General features: G+C 64.5%; 3 protein-coding genes across 5 annotated transcripts; all 3 read right to left on the reverse strand.

Annotated features, from left to right (window-relative positions):
• Positions 1-8,102: 8,102 nt before the first annotated feature.
• CHLRE_05g234892v5 (uncharacterized protein) lies at positions 8,103-10,375 on the reverse strand. 2 transcript variants are annotated; one of them, XM_043062234.1, is made up of 4 exons: positions 10,026-10,375; positions 9,855-9,895; positions 9,202-9,295; positions 8,103-9,059 (listed from the first exon to the last, which is right to left on the reverse strand). In XM_043062234.1, the coding sequence occupies exons 1-4, from the start codon at positions 10,054-10,056 to the stop codon at positions 8,980-8,982; spliced, it is 246 nt and encodes an 81-aa protein (XP_042924798.1). In that variant the 5' UTR covers positions 10,057-10,375; the 3' UTR covers positions 8,103-8,979. The 2 variants fall into 2 exon arrangements, with proteins under 2 accessions (XP_042924798.1, XP_042924799.1); XM_043062235.1 differs by having other exon boundaries at positions 8,360-9,059.
• A 294-nt stretch (positions 10,376-10,669) lies between these two features.
• CHLRE_05g234934v5 (uncharacterized protein) lies at positions 10,670-13,935 on the reverse strand. The gene is made up of 2 exons (XM_043062236.1): positions 12,504-13,935; positions 10,670-11,955 (listed from the first exon to the last, which is right to left on the reverse strand). Exons 1-2 carry the CDS (start codon positions 13,726-13,728, stop codon positions 10,736-10,738), a joined length of 2,445 nt encoding a protein of 814 aa, XP_042924800.1. The 5' UTR covers positions 13,729-13,935; the 3' UTR covers positions 10,670-10,735.
• A 144-nt stretch (positions 13,936-14,079) lies between these two features.
• CHLRE_05g234976v5 (uncharacterized protein) lies at positions 14,080-17,045 on the reverse strand. 2 transcript variants are annotated; one of them, XM_043062237.1, is made up of 4 exons: positions 16,701-16,835; positions 16,453-16,545; positions 15,980-16,126; positions 14,080-15,642 (listed from the first exon to the last, which is right to left on the reverse strand). In XM_043062237.1, the coding sequence occupies exons 1-4, from the start codon at positions 16,707-16,709 to the stop codon at positions 15,490-15,492; spliced, it is 402 nt and encodes a 133-aa protein (XP_042924801.1). In that variant the 5' UTR covers positions 16,710-16,835; the 3' UTR covers positions 14,080-15,489. The 2 variants fall into 2 exon arrangements, with proteins under 2 accessions (XP_042924801.1, XP_042924802.1); XM_043062238.1 differs by having other exon boundaries at positions 14,080-16,126; positions 16,453-16,538; positions 16,701-17,045.
• Positions 17,046-20,782: the final 3,737 nt, after the last annotated feature.

Genomic DNA, 20,782 nt, shown 5'->3' on the forward strand with positions numbered 1-20,782 from the left:
AGCCAGGGGTCCAGAGCCACCGGGTTATTGTGGAAATGCTGCGCCGCCGTGGTGGTCAGCTGCGCCGCTGCACGCTGCCACTCCGCCTCCCGCTCCACCAGCCGCGACTGTGCCGCCGGCTGGGTCCCCGAACCCCCGCCTGCTGTGCTGGCGCTGGGCACGGCATGGCTGCAGGGCGGGCCGGAGCCGGAGGTGCGGCCGGGTTAGCCGTGGTGATGGCCCGCCGCACGTCCCGCACCGTGTAGTCCGCCAAGCTGACACCCGCAATCCGGCTGCTGGGCACAGAGACCCAAAGGCAGCCTGGTCCCGCAGACCAAAATCCCGACAGGGCAAGAGAAGCAAGAGAAGAGAAGACAAGGAGAGACCACCTGCTCACCACCTAGGAAACCGAAACACCACCTAACCACGAAAACAGCAGCCCTAGGCTGCCCAGAAGCCGAAACTACACCCTGGAGTGCCCCACGTACACGCAGGCGCGGACGTGGCTGCAGCAGCTGTGGGCCCACATCACGCCGCAGGCAGCGCCACCGCCGGTCTTAGACGCAGCCTTCATGCTGAGTGACGACGGGGGGGGGCGAGTGCGCAGCGCTGGTGTTTTCTTTTCTGGCGCGCGGTGGTGATGGTTCTTGCGGTTAGGCTGTGGTGTAGGTTGGTGCTTGGGTTAGGTCTGGCGGTGTTTTTGTGCAACCCCTCCCGGGGGGCGGGGGGGCCAGCCTCCTGCTCTGTCTGCCGGGTCGGGGTGGGGTGGGGTGGGATGGATGGGGGTGGTTGGTGGCGGTTTTCGAGGCGTTTGCTTTCTGTTTTTCTTCTCTTTTCTTCTCTTCTTGCCCTGTCAGGGTTCTGGTCTCGGGGACCAGGCTGCTTTCAGGCAGCAGGGGGGCAGCGCGTCTGCCCCTGTTCAACCTTGTTAGGATGATTCCGCAAAAAAAACAAGTTCAACTTCTGTGACCCACCCTGAACCTCCTCCACTTCACAGAACGTGCCACCCGTCGTCAAGAGGGCAACAAAGTGCTCCAGCGTAGCCGCCTGGAGCTGCGCGGTGAGAAGCTGTGTGGGCAGAGCCGACAGGGTTTCAGGGGTTAGCGTGGCGGCAGTGAAACGCAGCTGCATCACCCTGCGCAGCTCGCTGACCACCTCCCGAACCACATGCTCCGACGTCTGCTTAGCAGGCTCGCGGGACCAGTACGCACACCAGACGGCGTACAAGAAGGTGGCCCGCAAAGTGCTCCACAGCAGCGCACCCGCCCCCCGCGGGCCTGAGGCCCACATACCCATGCGGTCCCCCAGCATGAAGCCCGCGTCCGTCACTGGCAGCGCCGCTGCCTTTTTTTTTTGAGGAATCATCCTTACAAGGTTGAACAGGGGCAGACGCGCTGCCCCCCTACTGCCTGAAAGCAGCCTGGTCCCCGAGACCAGAACCCTGACAGGGCAAGAAGAGAAGAAAAGAGAAGAAAAACAGAAAACAAACACCTCGAAAACCGCCACCAACCACCCCCATCCATCCCACCCCACCCCACCCCGACTCGGCAGACAGAGCAGGAGGCTGGCGCCCCCGCCCCCCGGGAGGGGTTGCACAAACACACCGCCAGACCTAACCCAAGCACCAGCCTACACCACAGCCTAACCGCAAGAACCACCACCACCGTGCGCCAGAAAAAGAAACACCAGCGCTACGCATGCACTCGCCCCGCCCAAAACCCACCCCACCCCCACAAGTCGGTTGCTTAAGCAACACCCCAGGAGAACCGGCAGAGGAGACACAAGCAGAAAACTAAACGGGCCAGATGTGGCGCTGACTACGCGGGCTCCAGCCCGCTGCAAGACGCGCTGTGCAGGAAGTCCCACAGCCGCCCAGGCGCTGCGACGCCAGCCAGAGCTAAAACACATGGGCGCCAGATAAGCTGATGACGATAAACGCCACGCCAGCGCCTGGAACGAACCGCCGCCCAAAAGGAAACCTAGGGGGCCTGCACAGGTGATGCAAGAGTCAGCCGCAAGTTCAACTTTGGTGACCCACCCTGAACCTCCTCCACTTCACAAAGCGCGCCACCCGCCGACCAGATGGCAACAAAGTGCTCCAGCTTAGCCGCCTTGAGCTGTGCAGTGAGAAGCTGAGTGGGCAAAGCCGACAGGGTTTCAGGGGTTAGCGTGGCGGCAGTGAAACGCAGCTGCATCACCCTTTTTTTTGAGGAATCATCCTTACAAGGTTGAACAGGGGCAGACGCGCTGCCCCCCTGCTGCCTGAAAGCAGCCTGGTCCCCGAGACCAGAACCCTGACAGGGCAAGAAGAGAAGAAAAGAGAAGAAAACAGAAAGCAAACACCTCGAAAACCGCCACCAACCACCCCCACCCATCCCACCCCACCCCACCCCGACCCGGCAGACAGAGCAGGAGGCTGGCCCCCCCGCCCCCCGGGAGGGGTTGCACAAAAACACTGCCAGACCTAACCCAAGCACCAACCTACACCACAGCCTAACCGCAAGAACCACCACCACCGCGCGCCAGAAAAGAAAACACCAGCGCTACGCACTCGCCCCGCCCAAAACCCACCCCACCCCCACAAGTCGGTTGCTTAAGCAACACCCCAGGAGAACCGGCAGAGGAGACACAAGCAGAAAACTAAACGGGCCAGATGTGGCGCTGACTAAGTGGGCTCCAGTCCGCTGCAAGACGCGCTGTGCAGGAAGTCCCACAGCCGCCCAGGCGCTGCCACTCCAGCCAGAGCTAGTACTCATGGGCGCCAGACAAGCTGATGACGATAATACGCCACGCCAGCGCCTGGAAAGAACCGCCGCCCAAAAGGAAACCTAGGGGGCCTGCACAGGTGATGCAAGCGTCAGCCGCAAGTTCAACTTCGGTGCCCCACCCTGAACCTCCTCCACTTCACACAGCGCGCCACCCGCCGTCCAGATGGCAACAAAGTGCTCCAGCTTAGCCGCCTTGAGCTGTGCGGTGAGAAGCTGAGTGGGCAGAGCCGACAGGGTTTCAGGGGTTAGCGTGGCGGCAGTGAAGCGCAGCCGCATCACCCTGCGCAGCTCGCTGACCACCTCCCGAACCACATGCTCCGACGTCTGCTTAGCAGGCTCGCGGGACCAGTACGCACACCAGACGGCGTACAAGAAGGTGGCCCGCAAAGTGCTCCACAGCAGCGCGCCCGCCCCCCGCGGGCCTGAGGCCCACATACCCATGCGGTCCCCCAGCATGAAGCCCGCGTCCGTCACTGGCGGCGCCGCTGCCTGGGGCGCAACGCAGGCCCACAGCTGCTGCAGCCACGTCCTCGCCTGCGCATAAGCTGGACACTCCAGGAAGATGTGCGTCAGGCTGGCCCACGCCCGCGGGCCAGGTGGCCCGCAGGCGGGGTGAGGACAGTGCGCCCCCAACCCCCCGCACCCCGTGGTCACCCGTGGACGAATGCCCTTGCCCGCCCTGTACAGCCCGCAAGGCAGGTAAGCATGTTGCAGCCGGTACACAAGTACCTTGGCCCCCCGACTGGCGTGGCTGTCCCACAGCCTCCGCCACGTAACCCGCAGAAGGGACGCATCCGGGGGCGGCATGCGAGGGTTGCCCTCCACTGCCGCCGCTGCTGCCGCCGCCGCCGTGGCAGGCCCTGTGCTAGGCCCCGCCCCGCCCGCCGCCTGCTCCTGCAGCCGCGCGGACCGCCGCGGCCCCTCACCTGACTGCTGGGACGGGGACGCATACGACTGCAGTTCTCTCGCCGGCGTGTTCTGCAGCCCGGCTGCCGCAGAGGTGCGGTGGAGCCAGGGGTCCAGAGCCACCGGGTTATTGTGGAAATGCTGCGCCGCCGTGGTGGTCAGCTGCGCCGCTGCACGCTGCCACTCCACCTCCCGCTCCACCAGCCGCGACTGTGCCGCCGGCTGTGTCCCCGCGTGGCGTTTATCGTCATCAGCTTATCTGGCGCCCATGTGTTTTAGCTCTGGCTGGCGTCGCAGCGCCTGGGCGGCTGTGGGACTTCCTGCACAGCGCGTCTTGCAGCGGACTGGAGCCCGCTAATTAGTCAGCGCCACATCTGGCCCGCTTAGTTTTCTGCTTGTGTCTCCTCTGCCGGTTCTCCTGGGGTGTTGCTTAAGCAATCGACTTGTGGGGGTGGGGTGGGTTTGGGCGGGGCGAGTGCGTAGCGCTGGTGTTTTCTTTTCTGGCGCGCGGTGGTGGTGGTTCTTGCGGTTAGGCTGTGGTGTAGGTTGGTGCTTGGGTTAGGTCCGGCGGTGTTTTTGTGCAACCCCTCCCGGGGGGCGGGGGGGCCAGCCTCCTGCTCTGTCTGCCGGGTCGGGGTGGGGTGGGGTGGGATGGGTGGGGGTGGTTGGTGGCGGTTTTCGAGGTGTTTGCTTTCTGTTTTCTTCTCTTTTCTTCTCTTCTTGCCCTGTCAGGGTTCTGGTCTCGGGGACCAGGCTGCTTTCAGGCAGCAGGGGGGCAGCGCGTCTGCCCCTGTTCAACCTTGTAAGGATGATTCCAGGGAGCCAGGGGTCCAGAGCCACCGGGTTATTGTGGAAATGCTGCGCCGCCGTGGTGGTCAGCTGCGCCGCTGCACGCTGCCACTCCGCCTCCCGCTCCGCCAGCCGCGACTGTGCCGCCGGCTGGGACCCCGGACCCCCCGCCTGCTGTTTTTTTTTTTGAATCATCCTTACAAGGTTGCTGTGCTGGCGCTGGGCACGGCATGGCTGCGGGGCGGGCCGGAGCCAGAGGGGCGGCCGGGTTGGCCGCGGTGCGTGATGGCCCGCCGCACGTCCCGCACCGTGTAGTCCGCCAAGCGGACACCCGCAATCCGGCAGTGCTCCGGGTGCACCACCACCCCAGCCTCCGGCGCCAGGAAGTACGGCGCCCGAGGCCACGCCCCCGCCCGTTCCCCTGGTGATGCTGCATCGTACGCCGCCCGCTCTTCAAAGGTCCACAGGTGCCGCGGCTTGCGATGCTGCAGCACACAGGCAGGCTGCCACGCCCCATCCACCGCCGGGGGCAGCACGCCAGGCCCAGGCTCCAAGAGCCGCCCCGTGTAGTGGACGTAGGACACAGCCCCCGCAGCGTTAGCCACCCACAGCTGGTCCAGGCTGACCCGCCACTGTGGCGGCGCCGCTGGCGGTTGAGTTTTTTTTTTGAGGAATCATCCTTACAAGGTTGAACAGGGGCAGACGCGCTGCCCCCCTGCTGCCTGAAAGCAGCCTGGTCCCCGAGACCAGAACCCTGACAGGGCAAGAAGAGAAGAAAAGAGAAGAAAACAGAAAGCAAACACCTCGAAAAACGCCACCAACCACCCCCATCAATCCCACCACACCCCACCCCGACCCGGCAGACAGAGCAGGAGGCTGGCCCCCCCGCCCCCCGGGAGGGGTTGCAGTTGAGTGGCTGGCTGCGGCGGATGCTGTTCCACGCCCGCGCTCCGCACGTGGCCGACCGCGGCCGCCAGCCGGGCAGGCAGCCCCGCTGGCGCCGGCGCGTCGCTGTACACCCACGCCCACGTGGTGGCAGAGTCCGGGCGCACATGGGTAAGCAGCGCCCGGGTGAGCGTCTTCCAGGGTTGCCGGCCTGGCTGGGCAAGGAGGGCGAAGGTCTTAGCTTGCAGGGCAGACAGGAACGCAGGCAGGTCGACGTGGTTGACACCCCCATCCTTGTACGGCAGACAGGCCGTTTCCCGCTTTGGCAGCAGGAGCGGGTTCCCGTGCGACACCAGGCTGGCATCCTCAGCGTGCACGGAGCGCGCAGCAAAGTGGTCCACCAGGTCGGTGAGTTCCTTCAGCTGCGCAGGCGACGGGTTGAGGAAGCTGAAGTGGTAGGCCAGCTTCGCCGCCAGCACCTGCTTCGCAATGTGCACACGGCCAACCAGGGTCAGAGACAGGGCAGCCCACAGACGCGCCACAAACGCCATGCCGCGAGCCCGCCGGGTGAACAGGTCAGCTGCAGCCGCATCAGAGTCCCACGACAGAGGCACCCCCAGGTGCGTCACGGCGCCAGTGGTAAACGGCACCCCCGTGTGTGGGCAAGGGCCCGTCAGGTGCGCAAACCTGCCAATGCCCATGGCCTTGCTCTTGTCCGGATGGACACGGGCGTTGGACGCGCGGCAGAACAGCTGTACTGCCGCCATCAGGACCGGCCCGTCCACCGCCGGGTCGCGCGCCGTGAGGGTCGTGTCGTCAGCGTGGTGGGCAGCAGGTGGCGCCTGATCGCCGCTGGGTAACAGGGGCGTGCGGAGTGCCCCTTGCTCCACCTGCCGCCGCAGAAAGGACGTCAGTGGCTGCATCTGGATGACCCACAGGGGTGGTGAGGCGGTGCTGCCCTGCGGCAAGCCGTTCAGCACTGGGAAGGCGTCAGAGAGCATCCCGTTCACACACACGCGGGCAGAGCCGTTGGCAGTGAGCAGGCGGATCCAGCGCAGCATGCGCGGCCAAAACCCAAGTCCCTCTGCGGACGCATACAGCCACTGCCGGTGCACCCGGTCATACGCCTTTTCAATGTCCAAGAAATACAGCGCACCACCCTGCCGTGGCGTGCCGTCTGCGCCCACGTCCAGGCGCATCCATTCGATCAGGCCTTGGAGGTACAGCGCGTTGTCTCCAATCCAGCGGCCGGTGATGAACGCGGTCTGCAGCTCATCCACAACTGCATCCAGGGCGGGCTGCAGGCGGGCGCTGACGGCCTTGGACACCATCTTGAAGTCGCAGTTGAGCAGCGTGATGGGCCGGTAGGACGCCAGCTCGGCGCGGTCCAGGCTTTTGCCCTTGTAGATGAGCTGCAGCTGACTTGTACACCCGGCGGGCTCGCGGCATGGCGTTTGTGGCGCGTCTGTGGGCTGCCCTGTCTCTGACTCTCGTTGGCCGTGTGCACATTGCGAAGCAGGTGCTGACGGCGAAGCTGGCCTACCACTTCAGCTTCCTCAACCCGTCGCCTGCGCAGCTGAAGGAGCTCACCGACCTGGTGGACCACTTTGCTGCGCGCTCCATGCACGCTGAGGACGCCAGCCTGGTGTCGCACGGGAACCCGCTCCTGCTGCCAAAGCGGGAAACGGCATGTCTGCCGTACAAGGACGGGGGTGTCAACCACGTCGACCTGCCTGCGTTCCTGTCTGCCCTGCAAGCTAAGACTTTCGCCCTCCTTGCCCAGCCAGGCCGGCAACCCTGGAAGATGCTCACCCGGGCGCTGCTTACCCATGTGCGCCCAGACTCCGCCACCACGTGGGCGTGGGTGTACAGCGACGCGCCGGCGCCAGCGGGGCTGCCTGCCCGGCTGGCGGCCGCGGTCGGCCACGTGCGGAGCGCGGGCGTGGAACAGCATCCACCGCAGCCAGCCACTCAGCCGCCAGCGGCGCCGCCACAGTGGCGGGTTAGCCTGGACCAGCTGTGGGTGGCTAACGCTGCGGGGGCTGTGTCCTACGTCCACTACACGGGGCGGCTCTTGGAGCCTGGGCCTGGCGTGCTGCCCCCGGCGGTGGATGGGGCGTGGCAGCCTGCCTGTGTGCTGCAGCATCGCAAGCCGCGGCACCTGTGGACCTTTGAAGAGCGGGCGGCGTACGATGCAGCATCACCAGGGGAACGGGCGGGGGCGTGGCCTCGGGCGCCGTACTTCCTGGCACCGGTGGCTGGGGTGGTGGTGCACCCGGAGCACTGCCGGATTGCGGGTGTCAGCTTGGCGGACTACACGGTGCGGGACGTGCGGCGGGCCATCACCGCGGCTAACCCGGCCGCACCACCGGCTCCGGCCCGCCCCGCAGCCATGCCGTGCCCAGCGCCAGCACAGCAGGCGGGGGGTTCGGGGACCCAGCCGGCGGCACAGTCGCGGCTGGCGAAGCGGGAGGCGGAGTGGCAGCGTGCAGCGGCGCAGCTGACCACCACGGCGGCGCAGCATTTCCACAATAACCCGGTGGCTCTGGACCCCTGGCTCCACCGCACCTCCGCGGCAGCCGGGCAGCAGAACACGCCAGCGAGAGAACTGCAGTCGTATGCGTCCCCGTCCCAGCAGTTGGGTGAGGGGCCGCGGCGGTCCGCGCGGCTGCAGGAGCAGGCGGCGGGCGGGGCGGGGCCTAGCACGGGGCTTGCCACGGCGGCGGCGGCAGCAGCGGCGGCAGTGGAGGGCGACCCTCGCATTTTTTTTTTTTTGAGGAATCATCCTTACAAGGTTGAACAGGGGCAGACGCGCTGCCCCCCTGCTGCCTGAAAACAGCCTGGTCCCCGAGACCAGAACCCTGACAGGGCAAGAAGAGAAGAAAAGAGAAGAAGACAGAAAGCAAACACCTCGAAACCGCCACCAACCACCCCCATCCATCCCACCCCACCCCACCCCACCCCGACCCGGCAGACAGAGCAGGAGGAATAATAATAGTAATAGCTACGCACGGGCCAACGGCCCCGCGTGTCTTAAGGAAGAGTCCTTCTTAGAACCCTACCGTACCCCTGTGGGACCCTGACTAGAGGCACCCCACGCATCACCCTCTACTCAGCTCATAGGATCCGAAGATCTGAGCTTATCGGCCTACCAACCCTCCGAATTCGGCCAGCGTAGAGTTTCCTCGTTGCACCAATGGGATCCGAACCCAGAGGGTCAATACAACGATTCTTCGGTGCCACGGACTCCATACCGAAACACCTACGGTGAGGGGGGTGGGATCCGAACCCACGACCTCAACCTTATCCGCCGGGAAACGGGCCGAATACGAGATTCGAACACGGGTCCGCAGGGTGATAAGGAAGTGCTCTTACCTACTGAGCTACCCCCCCAGAGCAGGAGGCTGGCCCCCCCGCCCCCCGGGAGGGGTTGCACCAAAACACCGCCAGACCTAACCCAAGCACCAACCTACACCACAGCCTAGCCGCAAGAACCACCACCACCGCGCGCCAGACAAGAAAACACCAGCGCTACGCACTCGCCCCGCCCAAACCCACCCCACCCCCACAAGTCGGTTGCTTAAGCAACACCCCAGGAGAACCGGCAGAGGAGACACAAGCAGAAGACTAAACGGGCCAGATGTGGCGCTGACTAAGCGGGCTCCAGCCCGCTGCAAGACGCGCTGTGCAGGAAGGCCCACAGCCGCCCAGGCGCTGTGACGCCAGCCAGAGCTAAAACACATGGGCGCCAGATAAGCTGATGACGATAGTACACCACGCCAGCGCCTGGAAAGAAACGCCGCCCAAAGGGAAACCTAGGGGGCCTGCACAGGTGATGCAAGCGTCAGCCGCAAGTTCAACTTCGGTGACCCACCCTGAACCTCCTCCACTTCACAAAGCGCGCCACCCGCCGTCCAGATGGCAACAAAGTGCTCCAGCTGAGCCGCCTTGAGCTGCGCGGTGAGAAGCTGTGTGGGCAGAGCCGACAGGGTTTCAGGGGTTAGCGTGGCGGCAGTGAAACGCAGCTGCATCACCCTGCGCAGCTCGCTGACCACCTCCCGAACCACATGCTCCGATGTCTGCTTAGCAGGCTCGCATGCCGCCCCCAGATGCGTCCCTTCTGCGGGGTACGTGGCGGAGGCTGTGGGACAGCCACGCCAGTCGGGGGGCAAAGGTACTTGTGTACCGGCTGCAACATGCTTACCTGCCTTGCGGGCTGTACAGGGCGGGCAAGGGAATTCGTCCACGGGTGACCACGGGGTGCGGGGGGTTGGGGGCGCACTGTCCTCACCCCGCCTGCGGGCCACCTGGCCCGCGGGCGTGGGCCAGCCTGACGCACATCTTCCTGGAGTGTCCAGCTTATGCGCAGGCGAGGACGTGGCTGCAGCAGCTGTGGGCCTGCGTTGCGCCCCAGGCAGCGGCGCCGCCAGTGACGGACGCGGGCTTCATGCTGGGGGACCGCATGGGTATGTGGGCCTCAGGCCCGCGGGGGGCGGGAGCGCTGCTGTGGAGCACTTTGCGGGCCACCTTCTTGTACGCCGTCTGGTGTGCGTACTGGTCCCGCGAGCCTGCTAAGCAGACGTCGGAGCATGTGGTTCGGGAGGTGGTCAGCGAGCTGCGCAGGGTGATGCGGCTGCGTTTCACTGCCGCCACGCTAACCCCTGAAACCCTGTCGGCTCTGCCCACTCAGCTTCTCACCGCACAGCTCAAGGCGGCTAAGCTGGAGCATTTTGTTGCCATCTGGACGGCGGGTGGCGCGCTTTGTGAAGTGGAGGAGGTTCAGGGTGGGTCACCGAAGTTGAACTTGCGGCTGACGCTTGCATCGCCTGTGCAGGCCCCCTAGATTTCCTTCTGGGCAGCATTTCTTTCCAGGCGCTGGCGTGGCGTATTATCGTCATCAGCTTGTCTGGCGCCCATGAGTACTAGCTCTGGCTGGAGTGGCAGCGCCTGGGCGGCTGTGGGACTTCCTGCACAGCGCGTCTTGCAGCGGACTGGAGCCCGCTTAGTCAGCGCCACATCTGGCCCGTTTAGTTTTCTGCTTGTGTCTCCTCTGCCGGTTCTACTGGGGTGTTGCTTAAGCAACCGACTTGTGGGGGTGGGGTGGGTTTGGGCGGGGCGAGTGCGTAGCGCTGGTGTCTTCTTTTCTGGCGCGCGGCGGTGGTGGTTCTTGCGGTTAGGCTGTGGTGTAGGTTGGTGCTTGGGTTAGGTCTGGCGGTGTTTTTGTGCAACCCCTCCCGGGGGGCGGGGGGGCCAGCCTCCTGCTCTGTCTGCCGGGTCGGGGTGGGGTGGGGTGGGATGGATGGGGGTGGTTGGTGGCGGTTTTCGAGGTGTTTGCTTTCTGTTTTCTTCTCTTTTCTTCGTTCTCTTCTTGCCCTGTCAGGGTTCTGGTCTCGGGGACCAGGCTGCTTTCAGGCAGCAGGGGGGCAGCGCGTCTGCCCCTGGTCAACCTTGTAAGGATGATTCCTCAAAAAAAAAATGAGCGTGATGATGCCCTCCCGCCAGGAGGCGGGCAGCGCCGCCGCCATTTCACCGCCATCGTGGGCGTCTGCAGCGGCAGCAAAGGCAGCGGCAGCAGCAGCACACAAGCGCGGACCCAGCAGCGCCCAGAAGACCTTGTACACCTCGTACGGGACCCCGTCCGACCCAGGCGCTTTACCATTGGCGGAGCCAGCCAGCGCTGCCATCAGCTCGGCATCACTGAGGGCGCCGTCACCGGACCCCTCTGCGACGGCCTGCAGATCCGCTGGAACCTTGCGGTCAAAGGCCGCCAGAAGCTGTTGCTGCGACGCCGTACAGACCGGCTGCACGCGGAACAGGCCGGTGGGGCTGGTGCTGCTGTACATGGCTGCGGCGGCTGCGGAGACAGTGTTGCGCGTGCCCGGCCCCGTGAGCGCCACAGGCGCCGGTTGCCCCGGCACCTTCAAGTGTGTGATGGGCTCCTGCGCGCCGGCTGCTGGCTCGTCAGCCTGCCGATGGAACCAGCGAGTTCCCCGCTCCCCATGCTCCTCCATCAGTGCAGCGCGGGCATTGTGGCTGGCCGCTGCGGCAGCTGCCCGCTCCTCCCGCACCGCCAAGTTGGCCATGGCCGCAGCCTGACGCTGCGCGGCGCTGGCACCCGGCCGGTCGGCCAGGGCAGCGGCCGCGTCTGCGGCCAGCACCACGCCATGCAGCCCATCCCGGGTCTGGCGTGCATGCCGACGGTGGATGCTGGTGGCGGCCTCCCGCAAGAAGAACTTGTCCGCCTCCCATTGCGTGCAAGCGCCGTCACCTGTACTGGCCACGGGATTTGCGGCAACGTGCGCCTCCAAGCGCTGCTCGAGCTCCAAACGCAGCGAGGGGTGAAACAGCAGGTACGTGGGGAAGCGCCACTGCTCCCGGTGCGCATGTGGCAGGTCGGGCAAGGACAGGGTGAGCAGCACACCATTGTGGTCCCCAGGCGCCCCATACGTGCGTGCGACATCCACCACCCACGGCGCCGCGGTGGCACTGACATACCACCGATCCAGGCGTGCGGGAGTGGCCGGCTTGGGTGTGGCCGGATGCGTGTAGCCCTTGGCGCCGCCACGCTTGCTCGCCCAAGGGTCTACCAGACTGAACTGGGCGAGGAGGCTGGCAAGTTGCGGGGCACCTGCAGCACGTGACGGGCTAGGGGCCGCCTCCTGACTGGCATCGGTGACACAGTTCCAGTCCCCACCGACAACAAGCACCCTGTCCGTGGCCAGGTGGGGATGCAGCCCGGCAAAGAAAGCAGGCTTGTCCGCCACGGCCGTGGGCGCATACACACACACGAAGCGCAGGCGCAGGTGACCCACGTCCCAATCCCAACATACCACACGGCCCGCCGCATCCGGTGACGGCGGCTGCAGTACGCAGCCTGGAAGGGACAGCCGACTCCGCGCCAGGATAGCCGCCCCACAGGAGTGGGGCGACGCTGCCGGGCTGGCAGCGAGGCAGTGGCGCCACGGAAGGCACGCCCCCTGCGCGGCACGAAGGCAAGACTCCAGCGCCGTCGTGTCAGTAGCGTGGGTCTCCTGCACCATCGCCACATCTGCCCCAACTTGCTGCAGGTGTGAAACCAGCGCCCGCGCCTTTAACGGCGAGCCCAGGCCGTTGACATTCACTGTCAGCAGCCGAAGGGTCGCCGCTCCCACTGGTGGCCGCATTATGAGCCCCCGCCGGCCACGGCAGCGCCGTGGCGGTTGCGGTTGCTGTTGCTGCTGTGGCGTGTGCGGCGGCGGCCGCCACCCTGGCTGGGGGGCGCGCCGCCGCAGCTGGTGCTCATGCTAGCGGCGCCTGAGCTGGCGCCGCCGGGGCGCAGTGGAGCGCTGCCCAGGCTCATGAGGCTGGAGGTACTGCGGCTGCGGTGCTGGCGTTGCCGGCGGCTGGGCCCGCCGGCACCGCCGGGGTCCGCCGGCCCACGCTTAGCGGACCGCAGGGTGCGGGCGTCTAGGAGCACGTAGTCCATGTAAGCCGTCTGCACCTGCTGCGCGGCGTCATCCAGCTGCTCCGTCACGTCGGAAGGCAGGGGCGTGCCTGCAGGCTGGGCTGAGTATAGGCGCCACCAGCCAGTGAACTCGTCGTGCAGCTGTGCCAGGACGGCGGTACGGCCTGCCGGCACACGGCAGACGGCCCAGTCCGGTACGGTGGCGCCCTGGTCACGCAGGTAGGCGAGGAGGCGGCCACCAAGCGCGTCGTGGCCAAGCTGCGCCCACTCATACCCCTGCACATCTGCGCAGCGGTTCTGGTGCGTCACGAGGTCAGAGCCAATGGCAACACACGTGTCGCGGGTCAGGCAAACGGCCCCGTACTCCGCCTCACTACCCGCACCCCCACCAGCGCGCCCAGCCGTGTCAGCCGAAGCCCCAGCCGGTGCGCCCAGGCCCCTGCCCCTGCCCTTACCACCACCCGCCGGTTGTGACGTCTGCAGTGGCGGCCCCGCCTGGGGTGGTGGCTGGGGCACTGCCCGCCCCGCTCCTCCACCGTGGCGCCCCGACCCGCTGCCCCCACCAGCCTGCTGTCCCCCTGCCGGCCACCCAGTGGGCACGTGCGGCGGCGAGCTAGGACCATCCTGCGGGGGAGGCAGCCTGCCGCCCAAGCGCCCTGCCCTCTGCTGCGGGAGCTGGGCGGGGCCACAGCGCCCTTTGGAGCGGGGCTGTTGCTGCTGCGGCGGCTGCGGTGCATGCGAGGCTGGTTGCACCCGTCGCCCACGCCCGGACGCCGCCATGGCAGCGCCAGCACCCGCCCCGTCCTGTCCCCCCAGCGTGGCCAGGACCCCAAACCGGGAGCCGGTCCGGGGCCTGGGCGGCTGCACCTGGCGCTGCTGCTCCTGCTGCTGCTGTTGCTCTACCCGCCGTTGCTGCTGGAGAGTGAGTTCCGCCAAATCGGCCAAGTACCGCCGCATCACAACTTGCAGCTTCTGCTCCTGCCTAGCAGCTGGATCTAGTGCTGCCCTGTCAGTGCTGGACACCATGTGCAGGCCGGGGACGAATTCCCTTGCCCGCCCTTTTTTTTTGAGGAATCATCCTTACAAGGTTGAACAGGGGCAGACGCGCTGCCCCCCTGCTGCCTGAAAGCAGCCTTGTCCCCGAGACCAGAACCCTGACAGGGCAAGATGAGAAGAAAAGAGAAGAAAACAGAAAGCAAACACCTCGAAAACCGCCACCAACCACCCCCATCCATCCCACCCCACCCCACCCCGACCCGGCAGACAGAGCAGGAGGCTGGCCCCCCCGCCCCCCGGGAGGGGTTGCACAAAAACACCGCCAGACCTAACCCAAGCACCAACCTACACCACAGCCTAACCGCAAGAACCACCACCACCGCGCGCCAGAAAAAGAAACACCAGCGCTACGCACTCGCCCCGCCCAAACCCACCCCACCCCCACAAGTCGGTTGCTTAAGCAACACCCCAGGAATCCACAACACGGTCTTACACGACAACACTTGGAACACACTTGATGGGGAGGTCTGGTGCCTTGACGCGGTGCGTGCATCTGACACGGCAACACTTCAGGACGCACTTGGGCAACTCCGTGAGATCGTCCCGCCACCACGCCCGCCACCCCACATGGAGGCCACCAGACCCGTGCAGACAGGGCCCGCCGCCACAGGAAGGCCGGCACCAGAGCCAGCTCAACATGCCCAGGACAACTCACCGCTGCGGGCAGCACACAGGGCGCCACAGCATGCAGCACCCCACACTACCGCACCCGCGCAGCCACACAATGCAAATGCCGGCATAGCACCCCGACTCAACACGACAGGCACCCGACAAACTATCCTTAACTGGCTAGTACGGCCCACTGCACGCAACCACGCTCACATGGAACCCAACCAGGCACACACAAACACGAGACCCCCCAGCAGCAACACCACCCTACACATCGTGACCCACAATGTACGGGGACTGCTCTCAGAAATTCTGTCCACCGGCCAACCCGGCAACCTCAGCTTCACCCTCTGCAACCTAGCCCAGTGGAAAGCCGACATAGTTGTCCTAACCGAGACAAAACTGACAGGGAAGACTGACTCAATCAAGCGAGCCTTCCGAAATGAAGGATACCGCCTCTACTGTAGCACTACTCCCCGCGCGGCCACAGCGCGCGGTAGCGCTGGCGTAGCGGTGGCCATCTCCGCCCGGTACAGTGACCTCGGCTGTGTCACACACCACACGCCCCCACCAACACTCCATGGCTATGTGTCACACGTTCAAATTAAGACCCCCGGGAGCACGCCTCTCACTGTACTGGGCATCTACGCACCAGAAGACATGCAAACCCGCAAGGCAATCTACACATACTGTCAGCAGGTGGTGGTCCGGGCGGACGCGTGCGGACACCACCTAGTCACCGCGGGAGACTTTAATGCCGTCGCCCGAGCACATGAGCGGGACAGCCCCATCGACACGGCGGACTGGGCCCACCAGCGGTTCCTTGCCGATAGTGGCCTGCGCCCTATCCGCGGAGACACCACTACCACTGCCGAATGGTCATATGAACAAACACGCCCGGGCATGGCCCCATACCACAGTCGCATCGATGACATCCTCCTATGCCCTGCCACGCGCGCTGCATGCACAGAAGCGCGTGAATACACCAGTACAGTTGCAGGCAACTTTGACCACAAACCAGTCCACGCAGAGTTACTAGCCGCGGACCTACAGCTATGGACGGCACCACAGGCCGGCGCCCGGAACCCAGCCCCCCAGCAGCAGACCCAACAACGATGGGCCGAGGTCGCACTGCCTGTCACACAAAAGCAACTGGCCGCCGCAGCTATCCGCCTTGAGGAAGCCCTTGTGGAAGCAACAGCCGACCTGCATTCCGCAACAAGGCAGGCAACGCAATCAATTGAACATGCACTCACAAGGCACAGCATGGACCCCACAGGCTACCCCGCCAGCGTCATGCACCGAGACCTGGCGCAGGACACGAGCATCCAGAAGGCCGATATCAACCAACTTGCAGAACAACTTGCCTCCGCACTGGACACCGGGCTAACATGCCTCCTTGAAGAGTGCACCCGGAAAGCCCCCTTCACTGGCAAACACCACGCATCACGCTCCACCGCACGGGTGCTAAAGCCCCTATGGGACAAGGAAGTGGCCCTGAAGACACAACTGACAAACCTCACGCAAGGGCCCCAGGCCCTACCTGAGGTAGACGCCGCCAATGCGGCGGCAAAGCTGCGGAACGAAATAAAGGCCTGCCAGGCCGAGCACCGCCAGCTAGTGGCGGACCGCGCCAAAGCCCAGCGAGCGGCCGCTGCCACAGCGCTGCAACATACCCTGGCCACGCGCCCTGCACAGGGGCACAAGAGAATCTTTCAGAAGGAAGACATGGAACGGGGTCTCCCAGCGGTCCGGAACCCAGAAACTGGGGAGGTGACGACTGACTCCACCAGCATCCTCGCCATACTCGAAACCCACTTCCGAAAGCTGTCCGCCCCACCACGCGGCACCCGCACTGGGGACTTCCGACTACCCAGCAACGCCACACGCGGCTACCCATTTGAGAAAGCCGACGCAACAGATCAATTCACACTGGACCGCAACCGGCACCCTGACACACATTCCATGCTCCCCAGCATGGCAGACACGGCAAATTTTGAGCAGTGCATTTCTCACCTCTCCAGAAACAAGGCGACAGGCCCTGACGGCATACCAAACGAACTGCTCCGTATCCTGCCATCGGGCATGAAGCGCAACCTCCACTGTATCCTGCAAATCATGTACGTCAAGTCACAAATACCTGAAACCTGGGCCGCATCGGAGACCGTGCTACTCCCCAAACCTGGAGACGCCCTGGACATAAAAAACAAACGGCCCATTGCGCTCGCAAATACCTGCTACAAGCTGTACACGTCCATGCTTACCTTGGGCATTGGCGAACTGGCTGGCCCCCTCCAGCTATTCAGTGAAGTGCAGGAAGGCTTCCGTGCCTACTGCAACACCGAAAGGCAGGTCCTAAATTTAGTACATGCCCTTGAGGATGCCGCACTGTTTGGAAAAGATGTCTATGCGGTATACGTGGACTATAGCTCCGCGTTTAACACAATCGACCAGGACCGATTACTACAAATTATGTTTGACCTTGGGCTGCCAACGGACCTGATCCGCGCAGTCCGCAACCTATACGCACATGCGACCACCCGCATCCGCACCGAACACGGAAGCACATCCGCCATTCCTATAGAGCGAGGCACCGTGCAAGGGGATACACTCTCACCTGTGCTCTTTATTCTGTTCATGGAACCTCTTGTCTGCTGGCTCCATGCGGGCGGACGGGGCTACCACTACGGCTGCCTGACCCCCAGCGAAAACCTGCAATACCATTGCAGTGCCGCCGCGTACGCAGACGACCTGGCGGCGCTCACCAACTCGCTCGACGACCTGCAGGTTCAATGTGACAAAATCGCATCTTACGCCGAGTGGGCGAGCCTGCGTGTCAATCACACCAAGTGTGCCACCACCGCCATCTGGCACGACAAATCTCGCTCGGACCCCAACCTTGACGGGCCCACAGGAAAAGCTACCCTTGCCGCCATGCGCCGCAACATGACCAACACAATTAAGATTGGCACGACCCCTGTCCCGTACTTCCCCCCGACCCAGCCGTACAAGTACCTGGGAGTGCAGCTCACGTTCTCGCTGGACTGGTCGGCACATGTCGCAAGAGTCACCGAGATTGTGAAGGACAAGGGCACAGCCATTGCCACATCCCTGGCGACACCGGCACAACGCCTGCGCATGATACAACAGTGCGTGCACACCACAGTTGCATATGGATTCGCAGCAATGCCCTTCACAAAACAGGACATAACAACGCTCGACACTACCCTGGCTGGTTTTGCAAAGCGCTGCTACGGACTCCCCCGCAGCTTCCCCACCCGGACCTCCCTCCTGCCCGCCGACGAATACGGCTTGGGCCTGGGCTCCCTCCTGCCGCAATACGCGCGCGTGGCCCAGCGAGCCCTGGTCCTTGCCCTAAATGACTCGGGCCGTCTTGGGATAGTAACCCGAGCCCTTCTGCCGCGCCAGGCAAGCATAGCTGGCCCCACACAGGCCCACCTTCTCCCAGCCCATAGGTCACACCACCTTACGACGCTGAAACAGATGACCCTGGCAAAAGAGTACGGTGTCACACTGTACCAAAATGGGTCTGCCTTTACTGCGCCTACCTGGTCCATTGCCGCTGCCCTTGAGGCAGAAGCTGAGGCCCGGGGCGTCGAACCTCTCCCCATTGAATACGTCCTCCCTCTTGCGGACCTGAGGCTCGAACTGAGCCACCTGGTGGACCGCAACACAGGCAAACACCTGATTACTAGCTCGGACCTCGAGAAGCACATGGGAGCGAGCCGGGTCCGGCACAAGCACAAGGTAGCCCTGAACAGGCTTAGCCTTGCTCTCAGTATGGCTGCACGTGCAGGGGAAAACGCTCCAGCCCATGGCAGCCCTGCCCCCCTGACCACCGCACAGCGTGCACTGCCTGACGTGGCCGCAATCGTGGCCTTAGCCATGAGGGCGGACCCCCTCCCTCTCGGAATGGCCAACCCCCTCGACCGGTACCTGCAGCCCCTCCCGGAGGCGCCCCCCGCCCAAGCAAACACCACGCAAGCCCCCGCCGACCTAGCCCCCCCCTCTCCAGCAGGGGCGGCCCAGGCCCATCCCGGCGCACAAGGTGCTGCTGCACCGGAAGTCCCCGCTGATGGGGCAACGCAACCCTCCCTACGGCCACCGGCCAGAGCCCGCAAGCCGGCTACAACACGCCGGCCACAGAACCAAACACGCGCACGGCGCGTTACAAAACATGCAGCGCAACGCGCACGCATTGCAGAAACTACACGCACTACCCCTGAGGACTTGCTCACCGGGGACCGCGCCGCCATCAACCATGCCCTGCGGCTCACCAACGGCGATGAGAGCCTGCCGGTGGGCACGCGGGGATATGAAACGGCATGCTCGGTATTCCAGGCGCTCGCCAAAGACATGACAGGACACATGCGGATCTGCCACCCACACCCACAAGACCCACCCTCCCTTGCACATGCTGTCGAACCACGCCAACAGCGCCGTGGGCTACCACCCGCCCTCACAACCCGCCTCACGGCGAATGCCGCCAACCCCGAACCCAACGCCATAAGCGAGTATCTGAACAACACAGGATTGCCTATGGAAGTCAACCAGGCTGCCGCTCACAACGACCCCATGGACGCCGATAGCCCGACGCCGCCCCTGACCGCCCCGGCAGCGCAAGCTGCGGGAGGCCACGGGGCCCGTCCCAGCTGGCGACTGGCCCGCGCCAGGATCACACACGATCTAGTCCCACGGCCCGCCGACAACCGCACTAACGGTGACACTCAACTCACCTACGACCTGGACAATGACGGACAGGAACTGGCACAGGTCCTGCACAGCGAAAACAAACAAACTGTCACGGACAAAGAACTGACACGGAAGCGCAAAGCCAGAGAGGACACCTCTGGGACACGTGAAAAATACTGGAAGGTGCAGTGGAAGCCGTCCATTTGCCCGGCCGGCATTGTCTCTGCTTTTGTTCGCATGGGCTACGCAACTATCCAGAATGCCAGGTGTTACAAGCACCCTCTTGCGACGCGCCCATGCCCACAACCTGCGCAGACCGAGGCTGAGCCTCCGGCTGAAACCCAAGCCCACGCAATCTCACCTGAAGAGCCTGCCCAAGCTGCAGAGCCGGCAGCACCGCAGCCCACTGGGGCCCCCCTATTCTCGTCCTGGACGACCAAACTCCTACGACATGTCACGTGGGCGCCGAGCACGGACCGTGAACGGGACCTAAAACACAGTCCACAATGGGAGGAGTTACTGGAGGAGTGCAAAACCCGGCTAGCAAACGGTACCAACCAAGGCCCGCGGCCCCGAACAGTGCGCCCCGCACCTGATCGGAACCTTACCGCCAGACAGCGCCAAGGCCGCCACGACGCCGAGCCCCTGGATACCGCATCCCGCGCGCGTGACATCCGCACGACCACCACCATCACCACAAGCCCGTGCAACCCCTACAAGGACATCGTGGCCCCCGGAGCATACACAATTACCACCACTGGTGGCACCCGCCGTGACCCAGCTGAGGCGCACGTCCATGAACCCAGTGGCCGCTGGCTGGGCACCATCACCTACCCCCGCCTCCTTACCCTGTGGGAGCGCTTCAGGCACACCGGCAACCAGCGGCCCAACGCCTTTGAGGAAGCGGTCGCTGCCCTCATCATGCGCTACCGCTATGACCCGGCGCAGCAGGACCGCAAGGCCATGCCAATGCACCAGGTGTCGCTGCCGGCAGGCACAGTAGCAGCCATCGTCCAATGCCTGCGGGTCACACAAGCAGTCCACATTCGGGAAATGTTTGCGTCCCCACTAAACTCCTCCACTGCAGCCCACGAATACTGGACACGAGACCCTGCTGATGGGGCCTTTGGCGCACTGCACGATGCCTACCAGACCGCATGGACCGGCTTGCAATATGCCCACCCCCCCTCTACCCCCCACGATGCACGGAAGGCGCTCATGTGGGCCCTCGCATGCGCCGAGGCCATGCGTGACTTGCAGGAACCAACTCTTACTGTATTGGCGCTCCCCAAAGCGGCCACTTTCCCCCACACGCAGTGGCTTCAACACCCACTTTGCCACGAGCTGGCCAACTGGTCCGCGGGCACCGCGGGCCTTGACACAGGACTTGGCACCAACACCCAGGCTGAACGCCAGAAGGGGCTCCGACTGGTCATTGTTGGGAACCCCGCCGGACTCCAGTGCTTTGCCCCCCGCCTGAAACGGCTCGTGGACACACTGAAACGGGGGGCGAACGCACCCACGCACATCAGCGACCCGCGCACGTGGACACACACGGCCACGGCCCCAACCTGCCCGGCCCTCCCCAACTCACTTCTAAAGCAAGCCAAATACCAGCACGCTACCCAAAGAC

Source organism: Chlamydomonas reinhardtii, chromosome 5, assembly GCF_000002595.2.
Source record: "Chlamydomonas reinhardtii strain CC-503 cw92 mt+ chromosome 5, whole genome shotgun sequence".
Taxonomy (NCBI): Eukaryota; Viridiplantae; Chlorophyta; class Chlorophyceae; order Chlamydomonadales; family Chlamydomonadaceae; genus Chlamydomonas; species Chlamydomonas reinhardtii.

What these genes read in the sequence shown, in the direction of transcription:
- CHLRE_05g234976v5 (XM_043062237.1), bottom strand. An exon ending in GTCGCCTTGTTTCTGGAGAG is followed by an intron (nt 16,127 to 16,452) that starts GTGAGAAATGCA and finishes GCCCCTGTGCAG; the next exon opens with GGCGCGTGGCCAGGGTATGT. An exon ending in ATTGGCGGCGTCTACCTCAG is followed by an intron (nt 15,643 to 15,979) that starts GTAGGGCCTGGG and finishes TGCGGAATGCAG; the next exon opens with GTCGGCTGTTGCTTCCACAA.
- CHLRE_05g234892v5 (XM_043062234.1), bottom strand. Translation starts at nt 10,056, where the DNA reads ATGCTCCAGCTTAGCCGCCTTGAGCTGTGCG. An exon ending in ACCAGACGGCGTACAAGAAG is followed by an intron (nt 9,296 to 9,854) that starts GTGGCCCGCAAA and finishes CTGCCCACACAG; the next exon opens with CTTCTCACCGCGCAGCTCAA. An exon ending in TGAAGTGGAGGAGGTTCAGG is followed by an intron (nt 9,060 to 9,201) that starts GTGGGTCACCGA and finishes CATGTGTTTTAG; the next exon opens with CTCTGGCTGGCGTCACAGCG.
- CHLRE_05g234934v5 (XM_043062236.1), bottom strand. Translation starts at nt 13,728, where the DNA reads ATGCGGCGGTACTTGGCCGATTTGGCGGAACTCACTCTCCAGCAGCAA. An exon ending in CCACGGCGCTGCCGTGGCCG is followed by an intron (nt 11,956 to 12,503) that starts GCGGGGGCTCAT and finishes CACGTGCTGCAG; the next exon opens with GTGCCCCGCAACTTGCCAGC.